General features: G+C 33.7%; 3 protein-coding genes across 8 annotated transcripts in view; all 3 read right to left on the reverse strand.

The window, feature by feature from the left end:
• LOC144554308 (G-type lectin S-receptor-like serine/threonine-protein kinase At2g19130) overlaps nucleotides 1–13,336 on the reverse strand; it is a 31,993-nt gene extending 18,657 nt beyond the window's left edge. The window contains exons 1-3 of one of the 5 annotated variants that reach the window (XR_013511598.1): nucleotides 11,118–13,336; nucleotides 10,952–11,083; nucleotides 10,644–10,883 (exon numbers count right to left, since the gene is read on the reverse strand). Coding sequence is in view for 4 of the 5 variants with exons in the window: in XM_078302635.1 (XP_078158761.1) it covers nucleotides 10,953–13,274 (2,322 nt within the window). In the remaining variant the exon portion in view is untranslated. Of the gene's footprint in view, nucleotides 1–10,643; nucleotides 10,884–10,951 lie in introns of those variants that run through there. The other 4 variants (XM_078302636.1, XM_078302635.1, XM_078302634.1 and 1 more) reach the window with 4 other exon arrangements.
• On the reverse strand, nucleotides 2,446–5,039 carry LOC144554310 (G-type lectin S-receptor-like serine/threonine-protein kinase At2g19130). 2 transcript variants are annotated; one of them, XM_078302639.1, is made up of 2 exons: nucleotides 2,847–5,039; nucleotides 2,446–2,812 (listed from the first exon to the last, which is right to left on the reverse strand). In XM_078302639.1, exons 1-2 carry the CDS (start codon nucleotides 4,974–4,976, stop codon nucleotides 2,756–2,758), a joined length of 2,187 nt encoding a protein of 728 aa, XP_078158765.1. In that variant the 5' UTR covers nucleotides 4,977–5,039; the 3' UTR covers nucleotides 2,446–2,755. The 2 variants fall into 2 exon arrangements, with proteins under 2 accessions (XP_078158765.1, XP_078158764.1); XM_078302638.1 differs by having other exon boundaries at nucleotides 2,446–5,037.
• A 4,192-nt stretch (nucleotides 13,337–17,528) lies between the features above and the next one.
• Nucleotides 17,529–18,409, reverse strand: LOC144554327 (late embryogenis abundant protein 2-like). Its single transcript, XM_078302657.1, has 2 exons — nucleotides 18,242–18,409; nucleotides 17,529–18,085 (listed from the first exon to the last, which is right to left on the reverse strand). Exons 1-2 carry the CDS (start codon nucleotides 18,313–18,315, stop codon nucleotides 17,872–17,874), a joined length of 288 nt encoding a protein of 95 aa, XP_078158783.1. The 5' UTR covers nucleotides 18,316–18,409; the 3' UTR covers nucleotides 17,529–17,871.
• Nucleotides 18,410–27,686: the final 9,277 nt, after the last annotated feature.

The raw sequence follows: 27,686 nt of genomic DNA on the forward strand, positions 1-27,686 counted from the left end.
ATATCCAAAAAATATATTTACAGCAAGACGTTTTTGTATCTTTGTCAACACCACGTCAGATCTTGGTGTCGCCATCACACCCTCTGACAACATCGATCACCGCCACCGCCAATCCGGCTTCCACCGACCTGCTGCCAGAGCAGCAGACCAGATCAAGAGGAGACGATAAGATTTTCTTCGTGACTGCATATTGTTTTTTTTTTTTTTTTTGAAAAAAAGGCATATAACCCATTGCATTTGCAATAAGAGTTTTTGTACAACACCTCCTACATTCATAACACCTCCTATTTATTAACGCATACCAACATAACATCTCCTACTTAATAGTTCATACCAGAAAGTTAACCAAAATCAAACAAAAACCAATTGACCTATTACAATCTAACCTGCCTCGAAGGGCACACAAAATATCAGATTTGCCTAGAAAAAAACCATGCTAGACCCGCAGCATCAGAAGCACCTACTACTCATTGTAGTCCTTATGCTCTAGTTCCTCTACGCTGGAATAGTATCATCCTCGATCCTACTCAGCTGAGCCGGGCCCGCCCATTCACGAAGGGGAATCTCTGCCACATCCATAGGCATCCAGTTCTTCAGCTCTTGCACCACAGCATCCTTCACATTTCCTGCCCAGTAATGTACCAAAGAAATGATTAGAAAAATTAGAGACCTATTAGTTTTCAGTTTAACCCCTGTAAAACAAACATCATTGCGATGTTTCCAAAGGATCCAACACACTGCACTTAATACAATTAAAGCTGCAATTTTTTGATTGCTACGTAATGAAAGAATATATGTTAAAACATCCGGAAAAGAGTCCCATGTGTGAAACACCTCCTGAAATTCTCCCATCCAAACCCATATTCTTTTAGCCAACCTGCAAGTGACAAACAAATGATTTACATTCTCGTCAAGTGAACAAAAATGACATTGTGTCGATCCGATCCAACCTTTTTTCCTTAATGCTTTTTTGGTAAGGATTCTTTTGTTAGCTACCAGCCACATAAATGCCCTAATCTTGGGGGGAATTGGTAATTTCCACCAAATTTCATGTGTTGTAGTCCGTACCCCGGTATAGGATAAAAGAGCATATAAAGATTTAACAGTATACGTATTAGAAGGATCCCATCGCCAAGAGATTTTATCATATGCATGCGTAAATGCAGTGCTACTAATTAAATGTAATACTTCAGCCCATTCTATTGCTAAAATTCCTGTCAGAGATCTACGAAATTGCAATACTTGTCCATGAGAAGACAACACCTTACTAACTGAAATCTGTTGTTGGTGGCACAATTCAAATAGTTGCGGGTAACTAGTTGATAAAGTACAATTATCTACCCAAATGTCATTCCAGAAGTTGACCTTGCTATCCAGTCCTATTTGGTACCATACACTAATTTGACCAATATGTTCTAGTTTTTGGATGTCTTTCCATAAAGGAGAGAAAGGCACTGGTCAATGCTGTGAAAAGTACTTATATATAACTACATCTTTCCATAAACTACTATATGAATTATCCTTTAATCGCCACCACCATTTAAGAAGAAGAGCAATATTCATATGATCTAAATTGAGAACTCCGAAACCTCCATGTTCTTTGGGAGTACAAATAGTTTGCCAATTGACCAAATGATAATTTTTCTTATTACAATCAGGTCCATGCCAAAGAAATGATCTTCTAAGCCTATCAATCTGATGTAATATCGTTTTAGGAACTCGATAAATGGACAAGGTGTATAATGGTACTGCACTGAGAACTGCATTAAGTAATGTGATGCAACCCCCTAAAGAAAGCAGTCTACATTTCCAGTTTTGCAATTTTTTAGAAATTTTATCTATTAGAAACCCCCAATCAGAAATGCTCATCTTCCCATTTAGTAACGGAATTCCTATATATTTAAAAGGAAACTTTCCTACAGCACAGTTAAATATTTGAGCTAAGTTTGCACCATCATCAGTGTTAATAGGGATCAGTTCTGTTTTTTGTTGATTAATTTTGATACCTGAAACTGCCTCGAAGGCCATCATAGCCCACCAGGCATTAATCACATTAGTAGGAGTAGCCTCTAAAAATAGGACGGTATCGTCTGCGTAATGACAATTAGTCATAGCAGTACCGTTTATACAAGGAGGTCCTAAACCTGTAATTGTCTGTGTAAGCCTAGCTTTACTAAAAATACGACTTAACACATCGGAAGCTAAAATGTACATAAAAGGGGATAATGGATCGCCTTGCCGCACTCCCCTCTTACAAGAGAAGAATGAGGTCAAAGATCCATTAATATTAATGCAAGTTTGGGAGCTCACTAACCACTGATTAATCCAATCCAGCCATTTTGAATGAAAGCCCCTACTCCGTGACTGCATATTGTCCTGACAAAGTTTTCCAGTGGAAAAAGTAATGATACAAACGCATAGTACTCCTTAAAATGAGAAAGGATGTACAATATGTCTAACGGTCAACAATAATTTAACATCCAACTCGAATTTGACAATACAAATAACAATGTTCTTAATAAGTAGTACTTCATAACTTAATGCAGCTACATAAACCGGAAATAGGATATTAATTACAAGTTTACAACAACAAAAAATAAAATAGAAATTACAAGTCTACAACAACAAAAATTACAAGTTTACAATGCAAATTCTACTGGCACCAACTTCAGCTGTAGAACTTAACCAAGTACAGAGTAGATGGAATCATTCTCAATATCCACAAGCCTTTGGAGAAAACTCGGAATCGGAGGCTTCAGAACTTCAACAACACCCTCCAACATTTGAACAACTTGTCGCATCGATGGTCTATCTGTTTCCATCTCTTGAATGCACCAGCAAGCAACCTTACAAGCTATGTTTAGCTGCCCCATGTCAGCATTTCCTTGCAACCTATCATCTAACAGACACACAATCTCTCCTTGTCTAGTTTTCATAGCAGCATAAAGAGGGAAGTAAGTGCATTCTGGATTTTGGAACTTCTCTGTATTTCTCTTCCCTGATATGATTTCGAAAAGCATCATGCCGAAACTATAGACATCGGCTTTTTTTGTAATCGGTTGCCCACAAATCCATTCGGGTCCAAGATAGCCAATTGTTCCTCTCACTGTTGTTAATGCTCTGCTAAAATCTCTCCCCAGTAGTTTTGCCAAACCAAAATCGGCAATTTTAGGACAAAAGTTAGCATTGACAAGTATATTCTCAGGCTTAATGTCACAATGAATAATGCAGTCTCTGCATTCCTCATGCAAATAAGTTAAACCTCTTGCAATTCCAACCATTATTTCGTAACGGATGTTCCAGTTTAAACCATCACATTGATTTGAGAAGAGATGAGAATCTAAAGAACCATTTGGCATGTACTCATACACCAACAACCGTTTAGTGCCTTTGGAACAAAATCCAAGAAGTTTGACAAGGTTTATGTGTTGAATTATTCCTATCGTTTGCACCTCCGTTCTGAACTGCTTCTCTTCAAAGCAAGCATTTTTCATTCTCTTAACAGCCACAACTGTTGAATTTGGTAATGATCCCTTGAAAACACTACCAAAGCCTCCTTCTCCAAGCTTGTGGAAGAAATTCTTGGTGATACTTTTTGTTTCTGCATATGAATATGCTACAAGTTGGTCCCCAGTTTTATCCTTTTGGTTGAAGATAAGGCAAATTGCCTTGCGCTTCCAAGAAACCAATAACCCAACAACCAATAAGGTTGCAACCGCAATGGCTGACATAATGATAAATTGAGGTGCCGGATGACTATGTTTTGGTGTTGCTATTTGAAGACGAATGTTCATTTTATATCCATTCCCATAGTCACTTATGATGGTATTTTTTAGTTCTTCAAACCATACGTTACAGTTATTCTGATAAGAATAAGCGGTACAAGAGCAATTACTAGGACATGCTGCGGCACACTCGTTTTCATCTTTTGGCACAAGCAACTGAGGATTATCAGGATACTTGTCTATGTTTTCTATTGGTAGGAATACATCATTAAAACTGGACTTTCTACTAATTTTACAATTGAGTGATATATTTCTTGAACAACCGGCATTGTCAAATCTGTAGTAGTAGTTTTGCCATTTTTCTGGATTTACAGGATGGAAACCATAAGGACAAGAGCATTTCTCTGAGTGACTGGTTCGTGAGCAGAAGCTAGATGGACCACAATAATTAAAGTCGCACTGAATACTAGGACTAACCCAAAGATTATTAAAATTGGGAGGATCATTAAACCAATTCATGCTAACAAACCCGTTGTTATCCAATCGTATGAATGTATGATTTTTTTTGGGAACATTAAATGTTACTAAACCATTCCCATCATCCACTATATCAATTAATTGTGGAAATATACCATGATATGTAGCATTACTTGATAATTGTCTGATAATAAACCCACTAGCTCTACTTGGATCAAACTCCAAACTGAAACTGTTCTTGATAGAACCAAAATAATAATTAGCATTTGTGAGGTAAACATTCTTTCCCGTGGCAGTGTTAAATCCAAGTGGTGCTCCCGGGAACCAAGTATCAGTTGGGTGATCAAAACTCTGCCATACTATTTTAGAAATACTAACATCTTTTAGTACAAGATTGCCGGTATCAAGCAGAATTGCAGTGGTAGATGTTGTTTCATCCGATCTTGTCAGATTTGTTGACCATATCAGTTTTTGAGATTGGGTCAGTACTAAATTGCCAGTAGAAGAAATTATCAGTTCAGACGTAAGACGATCATAAAAAGTTTTGCCTCTGGCAACCCACAACAGATTATCAGAACTGTTTACAATCCGAATTCCCAGGTAGTGGTCATTTGACCCGACATAATCAGAAAAAAGGCCAAGTTCATAGATACCATTTTTGGAAACTAAGGTTTGGTTTCCAGAAAGAATCTGACCTGGCAGGAGGGTGTCGTTGGCTGTACAGAGACGACTCACCATGATGAAGTTGATGATGGTAAAAATGAATAGTGTCATTTGGGAAGTTTTTTCTCTGTATCTGTTCTTCTTTAATCAGAGCTAAAGGATTGTGTGTGTGAGAGGGTGCGAGACACACACATATACACTTTATCCTACACTAAGAAATGTCTCACTTCTATAATAAGACAAATAAAAAAAGACAAAGTAATAATAAATACGGTTGAATGAATCTCTGGTTCCTGTTATGTCATTGACCGGTCGATAGAGCTGAAGGAAAGAGTAATTTGAAAAACAGTAATTTGAATAATTCAACAAATAAATTCTTCAAAAAGTCTATAAAAAATATTCAATAAGGAAAGCGACTGCTGCTTTTAAAAAAGCAAGAGTGCCTTTGTTAAAACGGAGGTAGTATAGTCGGCTAGGAAAAAGTCCTAGAGTTGTTGTACCCAAAGGTCGAGAGTTCGATTCCCCCTCACGACTTTGCAGCTTCTGCGAAGGTTTTAAAAAGAGTGCCTTTGCTAACCTACGTTCACATTATAAACAAGTTTTTCTTCTCTTCACACACCTATAATTCTTGTAAATCCATAATCTCTGATACACAGTTTGTGGAATAGATTTTATTTCTGATAACTTAAAATGGGTTTAAGGATTAAATAAAACAGCATGTACTTGACATTGAACAATTTTTAATACTGTTTTTATAAAAAATATAACTAAGACTAAATTACACAAACTTTTGGAAAGAAACATACCAACAAAATTTCATATAATTTGCCATTTTATTTATAGTTTGCTGATGTTTAACGACGATAATTAATGTTTGTAGTATATTATATAATTAATAGATTATTTGAGTGTAATATTTTGGTTTTTTGATAAATCATTTTTTTTTACCAATTATTTCCTATTTTTTTAGTACAAAACAATCTTTTGCCAAAAAAATCCGAGTTTCCGATTAAATTCAGCTGATTCCGGCCAATTTATCTTCTTCTTTTTTTTATTGAAACATTGATAGCGGCTGCCAAGTATAATTTTTCATTGATTTCTCTCTGTTATTTCCTATCTTCTCCTGTCAACATCTGGAAACTACCATCGCATTAACTTTTGCAGCAACATGGAAAAGAGCAAGAGTGAGTCTATGGTACTATGCATATCACGGGTTGTTACCGTGCTACGGCTCTATATTTGAGTTTTCAAATCCTAACGGTCGATCCAAACCGTTCATCTTGTTCTCCATATTAATATGTGTTTGGAGACCAAATTTTACATTTTTTGAAAAATTTTTACTATTTTTTTAGATATTTAGAAAATCACTTGATCTGAAAATTCTGGACCATCCAAAAACAGTGATTTTCAATAAATCTAAAAAAATAGTAAAAATTTTTTAAAAAATGTAAAATTTGGTCTCCAAACACATATTAATATGGAGAACAAGATGAACAGTTTGGATCGACTGTTAGGATTTGAAAACTCGAATATAGTACCATAGACTCAATCAAAGAGCAATATTAATCCGTCACATTAACTTCAGTTTGAAAGATCTTAAAATTGATTTCAGAGTTGACTGAGTTTATGAAGAACTGTTTATAATAAAAATAAATAAATAAAACTAATGGAACACAGATGAGATATGGGATTAGAAGACCTCGGAAAGAAGATTTATGAAGAACTGTTTATATCAAATGATATATTTTTTTTTTTTTTTGAAAAAGTGGTTGCCCGCCAATTTTATTAGAAATCAAAATAGTGTTATGCATCTAACTCCAAAAATATGGAGAAAGAAGCAATTACAAAACTGGTACTTACTAGTACCAACAACACATCCAACAAAACAACAATAGTAGTATCAACAAAACAAAACACAGCCACATAGGCTAATGCACAAAATAAAGCTAGTAATATCAAAGGATAGTTAACTCAGTTTAATATGACTAAGTCCAAATAGAACAACTAATCAAAAAAGTTTTTGATTATCTTGAAGATCAGGATTATAATCAATAGAATAAAAAATCTGCGATAAAAGACTTTGAATTGAAAATCAATACGAAATCTTGATTTCCAATTCAAAAAAATGAATCGAAATACAAAAAAACCGCTATATTTTAATTCCATTAGCTCATCTTCATTAATGGACATTAATGTATAGGCTAGCATAAGCCTGTGAATGAGCTTAGCATATTGCTCAATTTGGTTTTTTAAATTTGAACATTTTCAAAATGTATCCTATAAAATAGAGAAAAATCTCTATTACAAATTTATAGAACACAGAGAAAAATATATACAATTCAAAATTGTTCGTGAAATAATCAAATTCCACGATTTTATATTAAACTTAGTTAACTATCCTTTGATATTAATAATATGACCCCACTTTTAGAAGCACTAAATCATGCATGTGACTATTTGCAACAACTTTTTTCAATTTTTGTTTTCTTTAACCTATCTACAGGTCCAAACTGTTCCTCTCGATTAGAAGAAGTCTAGGTAAATGTAGGTGAAATATGACACTCCTCTAGAGCTAAATCTTAATTTGCATATTTAAATTTAAAAAAAAAAAATCTGGTTGGTATTTAGAAGCTAAATATAAGCCAGTTTTTGGTTGTAGCTGAGTTAAACCCCTCCCTCCCCTGTGACATCCCCCCCCCCCCCCTCCCCACTCAGTCACCATAGGGCACATCAGCGAGGTAATTAAAACTATCTTGTGCTCCTGACGCTCAATCGCCACTAGGCTCACAAGAGAAATTAAACCTATTGCTCTCATCCGCTCAAATGGCGCAGGGCCTTGTGAACGCTCACTCAGACGGCGCGACACCTCCGGAGTAAAACAAGCCTTATGTCTCCTCCCCAACCCAGGGGCCGGGTCGTCCAGCCTCAGTGGCTGCTACCTCGCAGCCCCTCCGTAGTTTACCTCAAGAAAAGAAAGAGTCCACTTACTGAGGAAGGATATTCCGAAGGGATTTATCTTCCTTAACCTAAGCAACAAAAAACAACAACTAACAACATCTAACACCTTAAGGTCATAAGACACAAAACAACAAAACAACGAACTACTAGAGCTTAAACTACGTACTAGAGGTGAGTTTTAACAAAGTGTTGGCTCCCCATCCGGGGAGGTGGAAGAATAGATTACCGCCCTCGTTACACTCGGGCTGCCTTGGAATACTATACATCATATAGTTATCCACTTACATGTACGACTCTGTAAGAGGAGTACTTTAAATACACTAATCACAGCTCTTCCACCTCCCTTAGATAACTATATTAAACTAAGAAAAGGATATTCTAAAAGCACAGGAACTACCTCCCTAGAACTCTTCTTTATCTTTTTTTTTGAAGGTTAGTGGCTGATAGCCTACTAACAATTGTATAAATAAGAAAAATATTTACATTGTACCGGGGGTACCCGGCTTACCCCATGATACATTATGTCACTCTAGATACTAAAGAGCACTGACAGCCAAACAGTAAACAGCCTATCTATTTCTCTTGGACTTTTCTCTTTTGTGTTAAGTCTCGCAAAGCTAGCAATTGAGAGTCCATTGTTGTATTTCGAGTACCGTTTCATTGATTAAGAATGCCACTGTTCTCTCCTTTTGCGAAAATACTCTTCTATTCCTCTCCCTCCACAAAGCCCATATTCCCGCCGCCCAAACCACGTCCCACCTTTGCCGGTCCAGAGCTGCCAGTCCGTGTCTGTGGTCCCACCAGATCCACTGTAGCGGCTTGTTTGAGTTGATTGGTATGACCAGATTGCAATGTGCCCGTAAGCCTCTCAAGAAGGAAGAAGCATAGGGACAATGCCATAGCAAATGATCTCTATCCTCTAGCAAATTACACCTGCAGAGTGCACAGCCTTGTGCGACCGGGCAACCTCGCACGTGCAGTACCTGTTGAGTGAGCAGCTTGTTGTGTATGGCTAGCCAGACAAAGATTCTGACCTTCGTCGGTATTCTGAATTTCCAAATGTTCTTCCAAAATGGACACATTATCCTGGTACGGTGTACCATGGCATATGCCGATTTGGTGGTGAAGATAGCAGTAGCCGTCCATCTCCATGTTAGAGTGGATGTCAGTGGGTCATTGACTGTTGAAGCCCCATAAAAAGGTTGTAATGCCGCAAGTGATTTAATGAAGAAGGATCCATTGGTGAGCAGAGGTAGCTGGTCGGGGCGGCTCACCCCATATAGTTTCATGACGGTTGCCGCCCAATAACTATCTGTATCAGATTCCAATTTCCACAGCCACTTTGTTAACAAGGCATATTATACAAGACAAACAAAAGACTTATTAATAATAGTAAGTCATACAAAAAACACAAAAGAAGAAATTAACAAATATCGTACACAGTGGACTGAAAAACGTGAGCAGTATTGAGACTAATGCAAGTAAGGAATTGCATGTAGTGGAGCTTTTATAATTTGTCATGGGACCTCTCCACCACCACCAGTGCTGTGCGTTGCCACCTGAAGTGTACTCATTGTAACCAGAATGGACATGCAAAGGAGGGTATTGGGTTCTTCATACCCATCGCAGGCCGAGCAGAGAAACAAACGTAGGCAGAACAAGAGGAGATCGGGTCTTTTCAACTAAGGGTGGTCGATATTCTTTAGTCTCAGCCGCCGAATGAAGCATGTATACATCACAAAAAAAAATCTAAGAATAACTACTGACTTATGATTTCAACTTTACTAATTAATTAAAAATTAGAACAACTCAAGATCAATATACCTTATGATGAAAATTGCAGGTGACCATAACTTTTTCGAATCGTAATATATATTCAAAAGGAAAAATATATAGGAGAATAAGTAAAAGACAATCGAAATAACCATAGTAGGAATTATCGGTATCGGAATCGGGATCGGTCCTGGCCGATACCGATCTGGGATCGGGGTATCAGCCGATTCGGATCGGAAAATCAAACTTTTTGGGCAGAAGCTTGTTTTACACTAAAAAATAGGAAAAAATTGATAAAAAATTAATTTGTCAATAATTTATGTTTAGATAAATGATTACAATCAAATAATCCACTAATACAATATAATACAAGTATTAAAACTATAAACACACTCTTTCATTGTCAGAAACTATGTCGTGCTGGCTGGATCACTTTATCGTTGTTTGTATTATGATAAAAATGAAGATATTGTTGTCCAGAACAAAAAAAAAAGACATTGTAAAATCAAATGAAAGATTGTTAACATCTTTAATCACGGATTCATATTTCTCTATTTCAGCATAGTTGATACTTGATACTATATTTAATCTATTTCAGCATGTGCATAGTTTATACTCTATTTAATCATTCACGGGTTCAAGTTTTCAGAAGAATAATGACCAGAATCGGACCAAAATAAAAGAAATTTGACGAAAAACAGAAAATCTCAGTATCGGATTGGTGTCGGCCGATACCGATACGTATCGGCCGATCCGGATCGGTATCGGCCGATAATTCCTACTATGGAAATAACCACATATTAGATTCTTTTGGATCGTTTCTGTGACACAAAATATGTTAGAATTAAATCAGATCCAATTTGAAAGTTGTATAATAATATTTATAAACAGTAAAAAGTTTAAAGTATTTTCCTGCAAGAGAGATTTTCAGTAAACTACTTGCAGGGACTTCTAAGAATTTTTTCTTAATTAATAATTTCGGCTGTAATCGCATATACGATAAAACACACTCTAGCACATCAATCGACCGTATATCTTAATAAGAGGAATGACTGTTCCCGAAAAAAAAAACAAAAAGAAAAATCTCACACATGCAGCAAGTAGTACTAGTTGAAATGAGAAAGGATATACAATATGCCTAACGATCAACAATAATTTAACATCCAACTAGGATTCAACAACAGAATAACGAGGTTCTTAATAAGTAAAAGTACTTCATAACTTAATGCAGCTTCATAAACCGTAAATAGGAAATTACAACAACAATAAAAATAAAATAGAAACAAACTTAACAGTATAATGACCTTAACCAACTTCAAATTCAACTGGCACCAACTTCAACTTCTGATATAGACCTTAACCAAGTACAGAGGACATGGAATCATTCTCAAGATCCACAAGCCTTTGGAGAAAACTCGGAATCGGAGGCTTCAGAACTTCAACAACACCCTCCAACATTTGAACAACTTGTCGCATCGATGGTCTATCTGATTCCATCTCTTGAATGCACCAACAGGCAACCTTACAAGCTATGTTTAGCTGCACCATGTCGGCATTTCCTTGCAACCTATCATCTAACAGGCACACAATCTCTCCTTGTCTAGTTTTCATAGCAGCATAAAGAGGGAAGTAAGTGCATTCCGGATTTTGGAATTTCTCTGTGTTTCTCTTCCCTGATATGATTTCGAAAAGCATCATGCCGAAACTATAGACATCGGCTTTTTTTGTAATTGGTTGCCCACAAATCCATTCGGGTCCAAGATAGCCAATTGTTCCTCTCATTGTTGTTAATGCTCTGCTAAAATCTCTCCCCAGTAGTTTTGCCATACCAAAATCAGCAATTTTAGGACAAAGGTTAGCATTGAGAAGTATATTCTCAGGCTTAATGTCACAATGAATAATGCAGTCTCTGCATTCCTCATGCAAATAAGTTAAACCTCTTGCAATTCCAACCATTATTTCGTAACGGATGTTCCAGTTTAAAACATCACATTGATTTGAAAAGAGATGAGAATCCAAAGAACCATTTGGCATGTACTCATACACCAACAACCGTTTAGTGCCTTTGGAACAAAATCCAAGAAGTTTGATAAGGTTTATGTGCTGAATTATTCCTATCGTTTGCACCTCCGTTCTGAACTGCTTCTCTTCAAAGCAAACATTTTTCATTCTCTTAACAGCCACAACAGTTGAATTTGGTAATGATCCCTTGAAAACACTACCAAAGCCTCCTTCTCCAAGCTTGTGAAAGAAATTCTTGGTGATACTTTTTGTTTCTGCATATGAATATGCTACCAGTTGGTCCCCAGTTATATCCTTCTGGTTAAAGATAAGGCAAATTGCTTTGTGCTTCCAAGAAAGTAATAACCCAACAACCAATAAGGCTGCAACCACAATGGCTGACATAATGATAAATCGATGTGCTCGATGACTATGTTTGGGTGCAGCAATTTGAAGACGAATGTTCATTTTATATCCATTCCCGTAGTCACTTAGGCTAGTATTTTTTAGTTCATCAAACCATAAGCTACAGTTATTCTGATAAGAATAAGCGGTACAAGAGCAATTACTAAGACATGCTGCGGCACACTCATTTTCATCTTTTAGCACAAGCAATTGAGGATTATCAGGATACTTGTCTATGTTTTCTATTGGTAGGAATACATCATCAAAACTGGACCTTCTCTTAATTTGACAATTGAGTGATATATTTCTTGAACAACCGTCACCGTAGTTTCCGTATCCCCACCATGCTTCTGGATTTGTAGGATGGAAATAATCAGGACAAGAGCATGTTCTTGCATCTGGGCCACCATCTAAGCAGAAGCTAGATGGACCACAAACTAAATCAAAGTTGCACCGAGGATCAGGACTAAACCAAAGAGTATTAAAATTGGGAGGACCATTAACCCAATACATGCTAACAATCCCATTGGAATCTAATTGTATGAATGTATGATTTTTGTTGGGAACATTAAATGTTACTAAACCATTTCCATCATCCACTATATCAATTAATTGTGGAAATATACCATGATATGTAGCATTACTTGATAATTTTCGGATAATAAACCCCCTAGCTCTACTTGGATCTAACTCCAAGCTGAACTCAATAGATAAATGATAATTCATGGCCTCCCACCACAACTTCGTTTGTGTGAGGTAAACATTCTGTCCTGTGGCTGTATTAAATCCCAGTGGTGCTCCCTGGAACCAAGTAGCAGTTGGATGATGAAAACTTTGCCATACTGTTCTAGAAATGTTATCCTCTTCTTTTAGTACAAGATTTCCGGTATCAAGCAAAACAGCCATGCTAGATGTTGTTTCATCCGATCTTGTCAGATTTGTTGACCAGATCAGTTTCTGAGATTGGGTCAGTACTAAATTGCCAGTAGAAACAATATGCAGTTCAGACGTAAGAGGATGAGAAATAAGATTACCACCATTGGCAACCCACAACAGATTATTAGAATGGTTTACAATCCGAATTCCCAGTTTATAATGGTCATAATAGTTATACCCGACATAATCAGCAAAAAGGCCAAGTTCGTAGATACCATTTTTGGAAACTAAGGTTTGGTATCCAGAAAGAGGCTGACCTGGCAGGAGGGTGTCGTTGGCTGTACAGAGACGACTCCCCATGATGAAGATGATAATGGTTAAAATGAATAGTGTCATTGGCAAGTTTTTCCTCTGAATCTGTTCTTATTTAATCAGAGCTGAAGGATTGTGTGTGAGCGAGGGTGAGAGACACACACATATACACTTTATCCTACACTAAGAAATCTCTCACTTCTATAATAAGACAAATAGAAAACAAAGTAATAATAAATACGGTTGAATAAATGTCTGGTTCCTGTTATGTCATTGACTGGTCGACAGACAAGAAAGAAGGAAATAGTAATTAGAAAAACAGTTGCGTAATTGGTTTTAAGTATGTAATTGATTTCAAAAAATATATATATAAATTAGAAACATAATTGGGCGAACTACAAAATTCTAATGTTCACAAAAGAATTAGATTTTTTTTTTCTTATTTCAAGTAGAATAGTTTACAATTAAGGTGATATTGTACTCAAGAAAAAAATTGCTGTCATTTTCTTGGAAGTCGTTAGCTAGTCAAGTCAATTAAAGAGATGTGTCAAAAATTGGACCGTTTATTTTTGCAGTTGGAAACCAAATTAATGGTGGGAGAGTTAGTTTCTAGAAAGTCTGTATAGTAGTTAATTCTAAGCTGTAAATTTATCAAGTAATCTAAAGTTTTTTCATTTAAGATGTGGTCTCTGGTTAAATTTTCAGACTAACCATTTTGATTGGAATCACTTCTGGAAGATCACTACCGACTTTTTAAAACTAGAAACTAACCGGGACAACTTTTAAGTCTGTAAGCATTTGTTTGAAGTCTGTAACATGCAAATTAATGTAAAATTTAATTTTTTGTAGATATGAACCTAACTGCTACTTTCAATTATTTAAATCCAAAACTTTTCATAACTGTAAACCTTACATGGTTATTTTGTATTAATGACAGCGTACTTGATAACATACTAGTATCATACCCGTGCGTTGCAACGGGGACATATTATAAGAAACAAATATATCAATGAAAATAATAATTATCTAAAAATTAAAACACATGTTAATAGAAAATTTATATGATTCTGTATTTTTAATTAACTTTAATCGTGATCTCTGATAACAATTTGATGATGTGATGATTTTTTTATTTTTAAGTACCAATGATATCAAATAATAGCTCGATTCGAATCTAATATCAAATATCATACAACAATTCAATATCAACATATAATATGATATCAAAAAACATAAATAAAAAGCAAGGTTCTAAATAGCGATTATAGCGGCATAGCGGGGAGACAAAAAAAAAAACTATTGCGAATAGCGTAGCTATAGCGGAAGCTATCACACATAGCGATTTTCCCTTTTCAAACTTTATATTCTATATTTCTACTAATTATCAACATAATCAATATTAGAGAATTGATGTAACAACTAAATGACAACTAATCTAAGTCTATACTTTTTATCAATTACGCAAATAAGAAGGAAAAAAAATATAAAAAGTAACATTATTTAATAGTTTATACTTCATGGTATTACATATTATAATAGACAAAGAGCAATTAATTTTATAAGGTAAATGAAGTCAATATACATATTTAAACATTTTATAATTATAATAATAATCAAAATCAGCTTTCAATTGAAACGAACGATAATAATTTTACAAATGAATACTATAAAAAGAGTAATCAAAATGAAGAATTAGTATTTGAATATTTCTCGATATAGAATGATATAATAAATCACAAATAAAAATAGAAGCATATAGTTTGGTTTAGTATACTTATCGTAGAAGACCATGTAGCATTAGAAATAAGAATAGAAGTACAGAAGTCCATATAAATTGCAAAAAAAAAACATGTAGCATAGCGGTAGCTATAGCGGGTCTCATATAGCGGTAATAGCGGTTAGCTATTATAGCTATAGCGGTCGTAGCTGAGTTAGCGCAATTTTATCTCATAGCTTAGCGTTTATGATCCGAAAAAGCTATAGCGTAGCTATAGTGCCGCTATAGCTAGCTATTTAGAACCCTGATAAAAAGTGTTATCGTGTGTATGTATAGAATACACACACATATTATAAGAAAAATATATATTCACACACACATTCCAATTTATACTCTTCTTTGTTTCCAATTTAGAACACACACACACACACATTGATATATTCTATATCGGAAATATATTATAAATTGCCCACACCAATATGTATAGAAACAAAGAAAGAGAAATAATGAAATAAAAAAAAATGATTTTCATTGTGATCCGTATAGAAACGAAGAAGTAAGGAAACAATAAATAAGAAAATGAAAGGTAGAGTCTTCTCAATTGAAGATGAGAAATATGGAAACAAAAAAAATAAGGAAATGGATAAATATATCGCTAAATTTCAGAATTTATTCAATTTTTATTGTAACGTATCGTGTGGCAGCATATGTGGTAGGTATGTTTTTAACTAAATTTAGACTTCTATACATAAAACAGATGCATTTAATCAAAAGAAGACAAAATATGTAATTGGAGAGCTGAGATCAAATCCGAAGTTTCATCTCTCAATCGTAGCCGTTGGCGGATCGGACACCCAACGTGCTTAATAATAGAATAGAGATATAAATGAGCATAAAAGATAGTTGACTTAGTCAAAGTCTTCTTCTGTCCACATCTGGAACCACCATCGCATTATTGTTTCCAACAACATTGAAAAGAGCATTCATCCGTCACATTAACTTCAGTTTGAAAGATCGTCTTAAAATTGACTTCACAGTTGACTGAGTTTATGAAGAGCTGTTTATATTTTTAAAAAAAATAAAAAAAAGCTAATTGAACATAGATAGGTGAAATATGACACTCCCAGAAAATAATCTTAATTTGCATATTTTAGTGAAAAAAAAATAACAGGGTGGTATTTAGATGCTAATTATAAAAAATTTATGCATTTGTAAAATTGAGACTAATGCAAAGGAATTGTAATGGATTTTTTATAATTTGTCAATAAATTAGTTTACCTATTTTGTCATTTAAGTACTTATATTGTGTAGATGGTAATATAATTGCGGATTATATACTATTATTTATGTCTTGTGCTGAAGCCTCAGTCTAACATGTTTAAGGGCGGATTCACAGTTCAACAGGGGTAGGTAGTTGTCAATAATTTTAAAGAAATTGTTTAATTCGTGATGAGGGCTGAATGTACTATTGTTTTTGTGCTCCAATCAATGCCTCACATTTTTATTTCTTTTTCAAAATCTAGAATGGTGATTCGAACAGCTCATTTTTATGAGATTATGTTGAACTATTTGGTTCGACTGTTTTCTCTTTGAAAATGAAGATAAAAATGTCAGACATGTTTGAGTTATGAAATCAATGAGACATTTGAGTCTTTCTCTTAACTTCAATTGTCTATGCCGGTGTTTATCTCTAGATCTGTAAATTGTCCATCCGTGGACTGGGCCTCAAGCCTGCAAGTTAGTGTTTTGTTTGGGCCGACATCAATTCATCCATTTGGTCTTATAATTGTTAGTTCATATATAAAGCTCAAAATAAAACAAGCAAAATCTGGTAGAAAAACCCCAAGTACTAAAAATAGATAACCCAAGTTCTCACTTCATTAAAAAAAAATAAGCACTAAAAATGCATCCTTTCTTGTCTGATCTGAGCCGTGAGATCCGCATTAAGATATGTCCGTTCAATTTACCAATTTACAATTTTAATGTACACACAAATTTCGACACGAATCCGCACCTCAGACCTCACTTGTCAGTCAATCCTGGCACGACTAACCCTTGCCCAAGGCCTTACCCATCAACTATCCCCGGCACTTACAACAGGAACCATCAACCATAATGGTGCCAGCAGTAGTCGTGCCGATGGAACTGCTAGTGGCACTGGTCGTTGTGCCGTGAACGAAGATGGTGTGATCTGCTTATAAATTGAAATGTGAGTTTTTTTTTCTGATTTCTGGAGTTCTTTTCCTTTCTCCTTTTCTGGCATTGCAAATATTTGCTAACTGTTCTACTGTGAGCCCTTTGCTATTTGCAGAGACATTTGACAGCATTTTGTGTTATGCCATTAGGTTGTTTAGTATGAGATGATTTGAACCTTTTTCTGTTAATTGTTCTTTGTTTCTCATTTATTCTTTTAGTCTCTATCATTTCTATCTTATGCATCTCTTCCTTTTCTTCTTAAATGTAAATGTTGAAATATTTTTGCATAAAAAAAAAAAAGCAGAGGGAAAAGAAACGAAATTTTTCACAGCACATTTTTCACCATTTTTTTCACATTTGGACATTTTATATATCCATGCCTTCGCCTCTTAAACCAAATCAACTATGTACAAACGCAAAACATAAAAGCAATCAAAAATTATTTCATGTTCATTTCAATTTTAATTTCACAATCCACAATCATTTTTCACCACACTGAAAAATTTTCAAACTTCAACCTTCATATAAGGGAGCTAAAGGGTCTCATAGACATCGGACCAAATTATGCTCAATGTTTAACTGTTTGATACAATGTAAGAATTCGTGCGATCCTTTTAGATTCACATACGATTTATAATTTTGATTTTGCACGATTCTCAAAGCAAATCAAACGGCATTAACTGAAAAACATACCGAATTTGATCTGATGCCCATTGAAAACCCCCCTCCCTTCATTTAAAGATAAATAATATAAAATTCCCATGTAATCTAAGTCCTCGGTCTGAGCAGCGTCGCTCTAAGCTCAGCAGCGTCAACCTCAACAACCCGGTTAGCAGGTCGGTAGTATCCAGCTGAATCAGGAACCCACGGAATTGGGTCTGCATCCGCAACCCGCTTTCCGGCAACAGACTTAGTCACTGCCTCCATCTCCTCTGTTTTGGGGCTTCGTCTTACCGTTTCTACCGCCGCTGCAAATCCTCTCCTGTATATCAAAACATCGACTATCTAATCAACATTTAATTTCCAAATGAATTTTTTTCACAAATGCCCTTAAAAGAATCATTCTTTCAATAAAATTTCCATCTGTTTTATTTTGAGGAGCAAATTTTGAGATTGAAATGTGAGCAGCATGCATTACCTTTTGGCAAGGAAAGAGATACCATCAGAAAGGAGAGTCTTGAAAAGAGGAGAGGAAGATAGAGCACGAGCCATCGGATCTTGATCGAACGATTGATATCACAACTTTCTGTTTGCACGCTTAGTTTTGGAATTGTTGAGCACTTTAATTTCTTTTGAGGTGAGAAAAAGAATGAAAGACTTTGTGGAGTATATAAAGACAGAGGAGGCAAACAGGGTTTTGAATAAGATATCCACTATATAGACATGGTGTACGCCAGTTGATTTGAACCAACAACATGCTCAATTATACAGTTGTATATCTAGAGCAATTCAGTCAAAGTATAAAATTCATTTTTTTTAAGCTTCCTTTACCTTCTTCCTATTAATTAATTAATGAACCATTTTTGTTTTAATTAAAGAGAAAACAGGACTTGATGAAATTTTGGTTGATGCATTTAATTAGTAGACTAAGTCTAGCCATCAAAAGAAAATGTTTTAACAGTTCGTAAAGACCTGAAATCAGAAGTCTTCTCTCTGTTTTTCCTCTGGACGCAACTGGATCCTTCCATTTCTTCCTTGTCCTTTCTCCGTCAGGAGCTCTGCATGTGTCTAGCGGGTCCCACTGTCAGTGTAAGAAAGAAGTTTATAGAGAATCTTGTCAGATATGCAGTAGTTTCTTGGAACTTAATCAGAACTTCACAAGCAACCTATCAATGAATTTAATTAATTTCTCCTCTTAACTTTCTATGTAAATCCTATGAAATGTTTGCTCTAATTGTATTGCATTGCATTGCGTGACACCGTTGTATACTATATATGTTATATTTATTATTTGATTATTCTCTGACAGCTACCAAGGTACCATGCATGCTAATTTTATACGACAAGAATACATTCATGACCACAAATAAAGGTAAAGAACTTTTCTGATCAAAATGGATTGCTTGTACCAACAGATCATATAAATATAAGTTTTTAAGTGATATAACGATCTGAATTTGATAAAAAAATATATATATTAGAAAAATATATTTACAGCAAGACATGTTTATTTCGTTAATTAAATAAATTATTCATTAATAGAGAGAACAAACTATTAAATTTTATTAAAAAAAATACAAATTACCCATAAATTTCATAATTATTTTGAACCATAGAATGAACTGACCCCTCCTGAAAAAAAAAAAACGCCCCTTGATATAACTAAATAGACAGAAATATTAAGCTTATCAAACATGCAACACAGACCAGTTATTATGTACAAAATTATACAAACCACATGTAACATATTATATTTTATTATAATAAGGAAGACATGATTCATAGGTAAACAACAAAAGAAGAATCTTTCAATGAAGGCAACATACAATGATTGATTGAGACATCTCATTTTTGGAGAATCTTCGCCGCATCTCATTTTGGAGAGAGACATCAATTAATGGACCTTTCACTTTCCAAATTGTACATAAAAAGATGCACAAAAATATCAAAACATGTGATGCATGAAGGCTATATATAATGTTCTAATTATTGGTTTGTTGTAAATTGCAAATTTGCTTCCTCCCATTCAATGGATAAGCATTTGCCACCCTCAAATTGATATCATTTATTTTATTTTACTTTTTTGGGACCAGCTAATCAATTACAAAAAAGTGCTCCTATAATTTTAAAATAAACAATTTCTGCATATAAGATTTCTGATAGACTAAAAATTTAAGATTATTTCAAGAAGAAATTACATTATTCCTTGGAAAAGATGAAAATTTTGTGACAGGGAATTTCCTTATAATTTAGAAAAATTGAAATGTCTGCATAGAAAAGTCCTACACGTTTGTTTAATTTTAGAAAACTTCACAAACATTTTATGACTATTCAGCCTACTCTAACCTCTTTATAAAATTCAAATTATTTTTCACAATTCAGATAATTACGTGACTTGTTACAATATATAATTTTATGTCAATAAGGACAAGTAAAAAAGCTTGTAACTTGTGACTCGTAATTATTTAGCTCATTCAATTTTGACTCGGCTTGTTGTGAGCGAGTTTAAAGTTGACTCAGCTCAGCTCTCGTGTTCTTAATTCATTCTTTAGCTTGTTATAAGAAGAAAATAACTCTTTCGTTGCATCTCTTTGTGTCTATTATAAGAGGATAAAGTTTGTTAAAAAAAATAAAATAAAATAAAAAATCGGCTTGTGGTCTATGCACGGCTCACAACATTAAATCGACAAAAATATTTAGTATATATCCGCAGTTTGCAATTCAAATGAGCTGTTAATAAGCTAGTTCGACTTGGCTCGTAATTGACTCAGTTCATTCTCATGCCGAGTTCAAACTTTGCATGGTTTGACTGAGCTAGACTCTTTTATAGCCCTAATTAAATTACCAATATTTTTAGGTCTTCTATTACAATATTTTCATGTTAAATTGACCAACTGGTATTACAATTAACTATGTTACTAGTGTTATCTTATCATCATTGACTTTTAGGTATTAAATAAAATAAAAATTGATCCGTATCCTTCAACAGAAAAAACAATGAACATTTTTTTTCAAAGACATTGACCAAAAAAAAAAAAACAAATTTCTTTTGCAAGCCACAAACTTATTAAGATATGAGCTCTATATATAGACTAGGTGCATTTATTTTATTTAATGAGATATGTGCTCTGTAATATTAGAAGCAAGTTATAACAAGTCAAGAGGTGACTGAATCAAAGTCTCATCTCTCTTCTTTTTCTCCACGAGCAACAGGAGCCGTCCATTTCTTTTCATTGGCCAAGGCAGTGGCGATGCACACTGCTAGCGGGCCCCACCAATCAGAGAAAGAAGCTTGCTCCCGGAACTTGATCAACAGCTAGCAACACAAAAGTGCCTGGGACAAAATCTTCTTTTTTATTATTTTAAATGTTTTAATCCAGCTGGTACAAAAAATGTGTGGTAAAAATAATATATTATTGTTTTGCTCTTATCCTCTGTGTGTTGAAACTTCGTTTATATGCATGTGCTCTAATTTCAATTGCGTAACACCATGCATGTTATTAATTACATACAGCTAAAATATCTCTCTCTTATATATATTTGGCACGTAAGTATTCCGATTTGCCACGACTGTAATTTAATTTAATTGATTTAAACAGTTACTATGAAAAAAAAATTACGCATCTGATTTATTTATGTTGCAGTGTATTGAGTTTATTGTGTTAAAATTTGATTTTAGTTCTCTAAACACTCGTTATACTGATTTTCTCCTTGTAATTTCTTCATGTGAATGTTGTCATGATAAAATTTCATTCTTTTATGTTGTTGATAACAACAAAACAAAATAATAATTAACATATTTACTAACTAAAATATTAATTACCATCTTATTTAACGGAGAGGTAAAGACAAACTAGTTTATTTCTTTGCACATAAACAAAAATTATAAAAAGTTAAATATTGTTAAAGATACAAATATTTGACTTAATTTGTTATTATTTGTTGTATTTTTTTTGTTTGAATTTTGAATCCGTAACAGTACGGGTAAGATACTAATAAATTTATAATTGACATAGAAAAATAGACCACAAATAAATATTAAGTGTACCAAACATTAAAAAAGATTATTTGTATTTTTTACAAAACACCAACCGAATGTAACATATTAATATTATATAATGAGGAAAGCATATAAGAATATATGTCATGATGTCAGCAACAAAACTAAAGGAGAATCTCTCACAAATCACAATGAATTAGCTAACAATCAATGATTAAGAATGCCAAAGATATTTTATATATAAATCATTCATCGCCGCATCTCATTTTGAAGACATCCATGCATTGAATTGTCGCTTTCAAAAGTGGACATAAAAGAAAGATAAAATAAAATAACAAAAGTATTGTTGTTGCAAAATTGTAAATTTACTTCCTTACAATAATGGATGACCATTTTCCATCCTCAAATTGATTTTTTTTTTTTTTGTTGATGTTAGTCATCACAAAAATAAATTCTTATATAAAAAAAAAATTGAAAGCATCAAAGATGTATGATACACCAAAGGAATTAAGGTCTGTTTATTTGAAAAGCCAAGTAGACAATTACTTGTAAATGAGGGGGTTATTTTGTGGCTGGAAATATTTCCACAATTGAAAATTTACACGTCTCCAAACATCCTACTCATTTTTTTAAAATAAAATATAAGAAAATAAAAATGATTTTCTGTGTCACCTATTATTTATCTCAGTTTTTTATTACAGCTTTATTTTTTTTAAATAAAAAATAGAAGAAAAACTACTTTTTGTGTCACCTATTATTTAGCTCAGTTATTTTATTATAACTTTTATGTCAAATTGTATCAAGTGTATATCATTTGTGAATTAATTAGAGCTCCAAGGCATTATTTAATCCCTTTGTTACCCTGTCACTTCTAAGAAGCCATCGTACCAGTGTCCAACACGTATCTGACATCGACACGTCTCCGACACGTATCAGACATGCCAGCTGGCGTGTTCCTACCCGTCTGATACAGTCTCCGACACCTGGTTGACCCCTACCGATACGGACGGTATCGGAAGGGACACGGCTGGATACGCGCCTGTATACTGCGAGCCGCGCCCGTGGACCGAGCCCGTGGACACCCGCCCGTTGCTGTGGACCTCGCCTGTGAACCGAAGAAAATGACTCTTTCTTTGTGCTGGCAGTGGGATTCAAACCTTGAACTTCTCAAATGGGAGTCAAAATCTTTAACTAATACACCAAACTATCATATGTATCATGTTCTAGTAAGTATAATATTTAATATACTTATATAAAGTATTTATTTTCTGAACAAATTTAATTTAAGTTATAATTATCTAAATACAATATATAAATTAATAAAAAATAATATATATAATAAACGTGTCGTATCCTATATTTTTTAAAATTGCCGTATCGCCGTACCCGTGTCGTATCCGACACGATACCCGTACTCGTATCCATACAACATACAATTAAGCCAATAATTTGCTTAACATTAATATTACTAAATTTACCTATTATCAGTTTGTTTTTTTAGTTATCAAATAAAAGTGAATCCTTATCCAGTTATCCTTCATCAGTTTTTTATTAGAACTTTTTAGAGATTCCATTGTATTAATTTATCATTTTTATGAGGTTCTCATTGCAATTGCGGAGAGTAGCACTGTAGCCTGCTGCGTATAAAGACAATTATTTAGCTCATTTTTTTTATTACAACTTTTATTTTTTTTAATAAAAAATAAAAGAAAAACAACTTTTTGTGTCACCTATTATTTAGCTCAATTTTTTATTACAACTTTTATGTCAAATTGTATCAATTGTATATCATTTGTGAATTAATTAGAGCTTCAAGGCATTATTTAGGCCAATAATTTGCTTAACATTACTATTACTAAAATTACATATCATCAGTTTGTTTTTTTAGTTATTAAATAAAAGTGAATCCTTATCCTTCATCATTTTTTATTAGAACTTTCTAGAGATTCCATTGTATTAATTTTCATTTTTATGAGGTCCTCATTGCAATTACGGAGAGTAGGACTGTAGCCAGCAGCGTATATAGACAATTTTTAATTTCCACTTGAGTCCAAAACTTTCCACTTTTAGCAGAGAGGAATAAAAAAAACAAGCAAAAGATAACCCAAAACCAAGAATCAGATTTTTTTTTATTTTATAATATATTAATGAGTTAGGCTAATATGATATTGGTGTTATTTGAAACTAAATAACACCACATCTTAAAACCCTTAGATCTGCTTTAAGATTCGTAATATCCGTTTTTACTGTTCAAGCACTTTATTTTGTACGAATCTTAAAGCAGATCTAAGGGTTTAAGATGTGGTGTTATTTAGTTTCAAATAACACCAACGTCATATTAGCCTAACTCTATATTAATCCATGAATTTGAGTTGAAAAGTACAAAAACCAACAAGACAAATCTCCAAAGCATGACAGAGAACTTCAACTTTTCTTAATTAGTCCTTCTAAAATTTGCAAATAAAATTACACACTTAACTAATTCTTTGATCTGAGCAGCATAGCTCTAAGCTCAGCTGCATCAACCTCCACCACCCCATTAGCGGGTCTGTAGTACCCAGTCACTGGATCAGGGACCCACGAATCCGGTTGTGCACCCGCAACCCGCTTTCCTGCCAAGAGCTGTGCCACCGCTGCCTTGTCATCTGCTTTGGTGCTTCGTCTCATCGCCTCAGCTGCCGCAGCAAATCCCCTTCTGCTTTGCGAAAGGAGAGTCTTGCAAAGTGGAGAGGTGGATAGAACACGAGCCATAGGATCTAGAAGGATCAAACGGTTGAGATCAGTTTGATTTGCTCTTTCTCTTGCTCTTTAATGGAGAGAAGAGAAGAGGCTTTGGAATGTATTTGTGAGGTGAATAGAAGGGATTTTGAGAGGTATTTAAAGAGAAGCAGAGAGGAAAGCGGCAGGAAGGGTTTTTGAATAGATTCTTTCTTCATAGACATGGTTCTTATTATTAAATGTGAACTGTATGGTGAACTGACCTAAATTGTTTCTCGACTTGTGCATTTAATGTTGTAGACCAATGTGGCAAACAAAGTCAAGTATGAAGGAGTCAACAAAAAAGAGGTTTCCAGCCTGCTGATTTTTCCTCCCTCAGAAGAATCAGGAGCCGTCCGTTTCTTTCTACGGCCCTCGTCGACCAGAAAGGGTGCAAAATCGTTAGTGGGACCCACCAGTCGGTGACAGCAGAGACAAGTCCGGAAATCCAGTCGGTCCACTTTGGAATTTGATAGGAAGCAACTTATTACCAAGAAAAAGCTGTGCGGAGAATCTTTCCTTACTTTTGCATATCAAACCTTTATATAAAGTACAGTTTTCTTTTCATCCTTACCAAATTAACTTAAAAAAGAAAGAAAAGAAAGTAAGATTTATGGTGCAATACAATCGTCCGTCTTTTTGTTTTCGAGAATATCATCAGTGATTTAGATGAGCCGTCAATATTAATTTGATCAATACTAACTCTGATTTTTTTTTAACCGATAGTAATGTTCTCAGAAATTAACAACGCTATAAATTAACCAAGTGTTATTAGAAATAATCGACTGCGTATTACAACTAATAAGTCATAGCATTCATGTTAAGTTTCCTTTTTAATTTGGTTAACATCACCATTGCTAATTTTATCTTATCAACAGTGTTTTAGGTATTAATTAAAAATTGATCCTTGTTATCCTTTAACATAAAAATACAATGAACATTTTTCCAAAGACATTGATCCAAAAATAAATAAATTTGCAACTTCTTTGCATCCTCCAGGTAGCCACGCGCAAACATATTTTGATATTGTCTACTATTATATTTAATTTGCAAGAGGCAGGAACCAGGAAATAGTCAAGTCTAATGTCTGTTTCTGTGCTGGAGGGGTATTTATAGAAGAATTTGTGCTTCGAAGATTTGGTGTATTTCATTTAATTTTAATCGTAGAAGATGTTCAATAAGATTTTTAAACTATGAGGGTCAAACGTGAATGATGATTAATCATATAAATTTTTTCTACTGCGGATGAGATCAAATTCATACTATTTATAATATTTTTCTTTAAATTATATTAAAAATTAGGTATAAATATAATAAAAAAATTGAAAATGAATGAGAGTCAATTGACCCCATTCGATCAAGGTAGATTCGCACCTGAATGATAGTAACATTCACTAAAATTTCTCTACTTCCGATTATATGTCATTTAAATTCAATTGATACATGGTATGATTAACATAATTAATTCAAAAATAAAGTTATGTTTACGTGATAGTTTAATTAGTTTGTTATTCTAAAAAGTTAAGCCACAAAAATAATCGTTATTTAGTTGACTTACTGATCAACAATTGTACATGACTACCGACTCCATACTCGCGCTCTTCTCTCTAAATTATTTTTTTGATACATAAGGTTAAATCACAAAAAATATTATGTCATGGTAAAAGATATATATAGTATTAAATTCTAAATTGATGAAACTTTTGATAATGTTATCCATCATTCACAATTTTTGTTTTCATTTAAAACAAGAGCTTGTTCAGATTTGGTATACGCATTTATTATGCAGAGCAGTGTAGCCAACAAAAAGGGTTTTAAATTTAACAAGTCAAGAGGCGACTGAGTCAAGAGGCAATGCTCATAACTTTTTATTTTTAGAAATAAAATAAATTTCTAGTTAGAAAGAAAATAGATGCTATTTTTTATATTCATGGAAAAAATGAAATCACTTATTTGATGTCTTTAGACATTTTTTAAGGAACAAATCAATATTTTGATTCTTTTATGTATTGATCTAGTCTTCAAAAAAAATTGTGATCAAATTTAAAGACCTGCCATTCTTTTAAAATGTCTAAAGAAAACGAATCAATGTTCTTGATTCCTTCCAGAAAGATTGAAAAGAATTTTCCATCCATCTCCTTTTCAAACAAAATATTTAATATATTTCTAAAAATAATTTTTTTTTAAATGCAAAATGCAAGCGGGCCCCATCAATCAGAGAAATAATGTTATTCGGAGAACTTGATGAAAAGCATCCTGGATAGATTTTTCTTTCTTTTTCAAATATTCTGTTTTGCTCTTATCCTTCTAGTAACTTATTTTATATGCATGTGCTCTAATTTCAATTGCGTAACACAATTGTATATGTATGTTTTAATTATTTGCTTGTTCTGACAGCTAATTAACTATGTACCATGTTAATAATTATATACGACAAGAATTCATAACCACGTCATCACAAAAATGGGTTTGCTTGTACAATTAAATAATTAAATATAAGTTAATAATTGACATAGCAAAATAGTAAAATATACCATAAATAAATATTAAAAAGTGTACCAAACATGGAAAAGAGATTTTTTTTATTTCCTTACAAAATACCAACCGGAAATGTTTTTAGAAACCATAAATAAAAAAAACAGATTTTATCAAACCAATTTGAATTCTTTATTTTTTACTAAAATTATATGAACCGAGATGCCATTCCGGTCTTCTTCTTTTTTAGACCGAAGTGTCATTTCGGTCCGAGCCGTTTTCACAGAGAAAAAAATACGTTAAAAAATTATGAAAATAACTCAGACCGAATTGCTATTTCGGTCCCGAAAAATAAAATTTGGGATCAAAATAATATTTCAGTTCTTATGATTTTTTTTTCAAAAAAGATGTAAACATGTTAGTTTCATAAAAATCTTTTTTTTTATTGTGATTTATAATAGAAATTCTACTAACCGAATCTAACATATTATGATATTATATAATGAGGAAAGCTTGTAAGAATACATGTTATGATGTCACCAACAAAACGAATGGAGAATCTTTCAATAAAACCTAACAATCAATGATTGTGAATCCGGAATATTTTATCGCCGCATCTCATTTTAGAGACATGCATGCATTACCTTGTCGCTTTCAAAATTGGAAATAAAAGAATGATAAAATAAAATAA

This window comes from Carex rostrata, chromosome 5 (genome assembly GCF_964058835.1).
Source record: "Carex rostrata chromosome 5, lpCarRost1.2, whole genome shotgun sequence".
NCBI lineage: Eukaryota > Viridiplantae > Streptophyta > Magnoliopsida > Poales > Cyperaceae > Carex > Carex rostrata.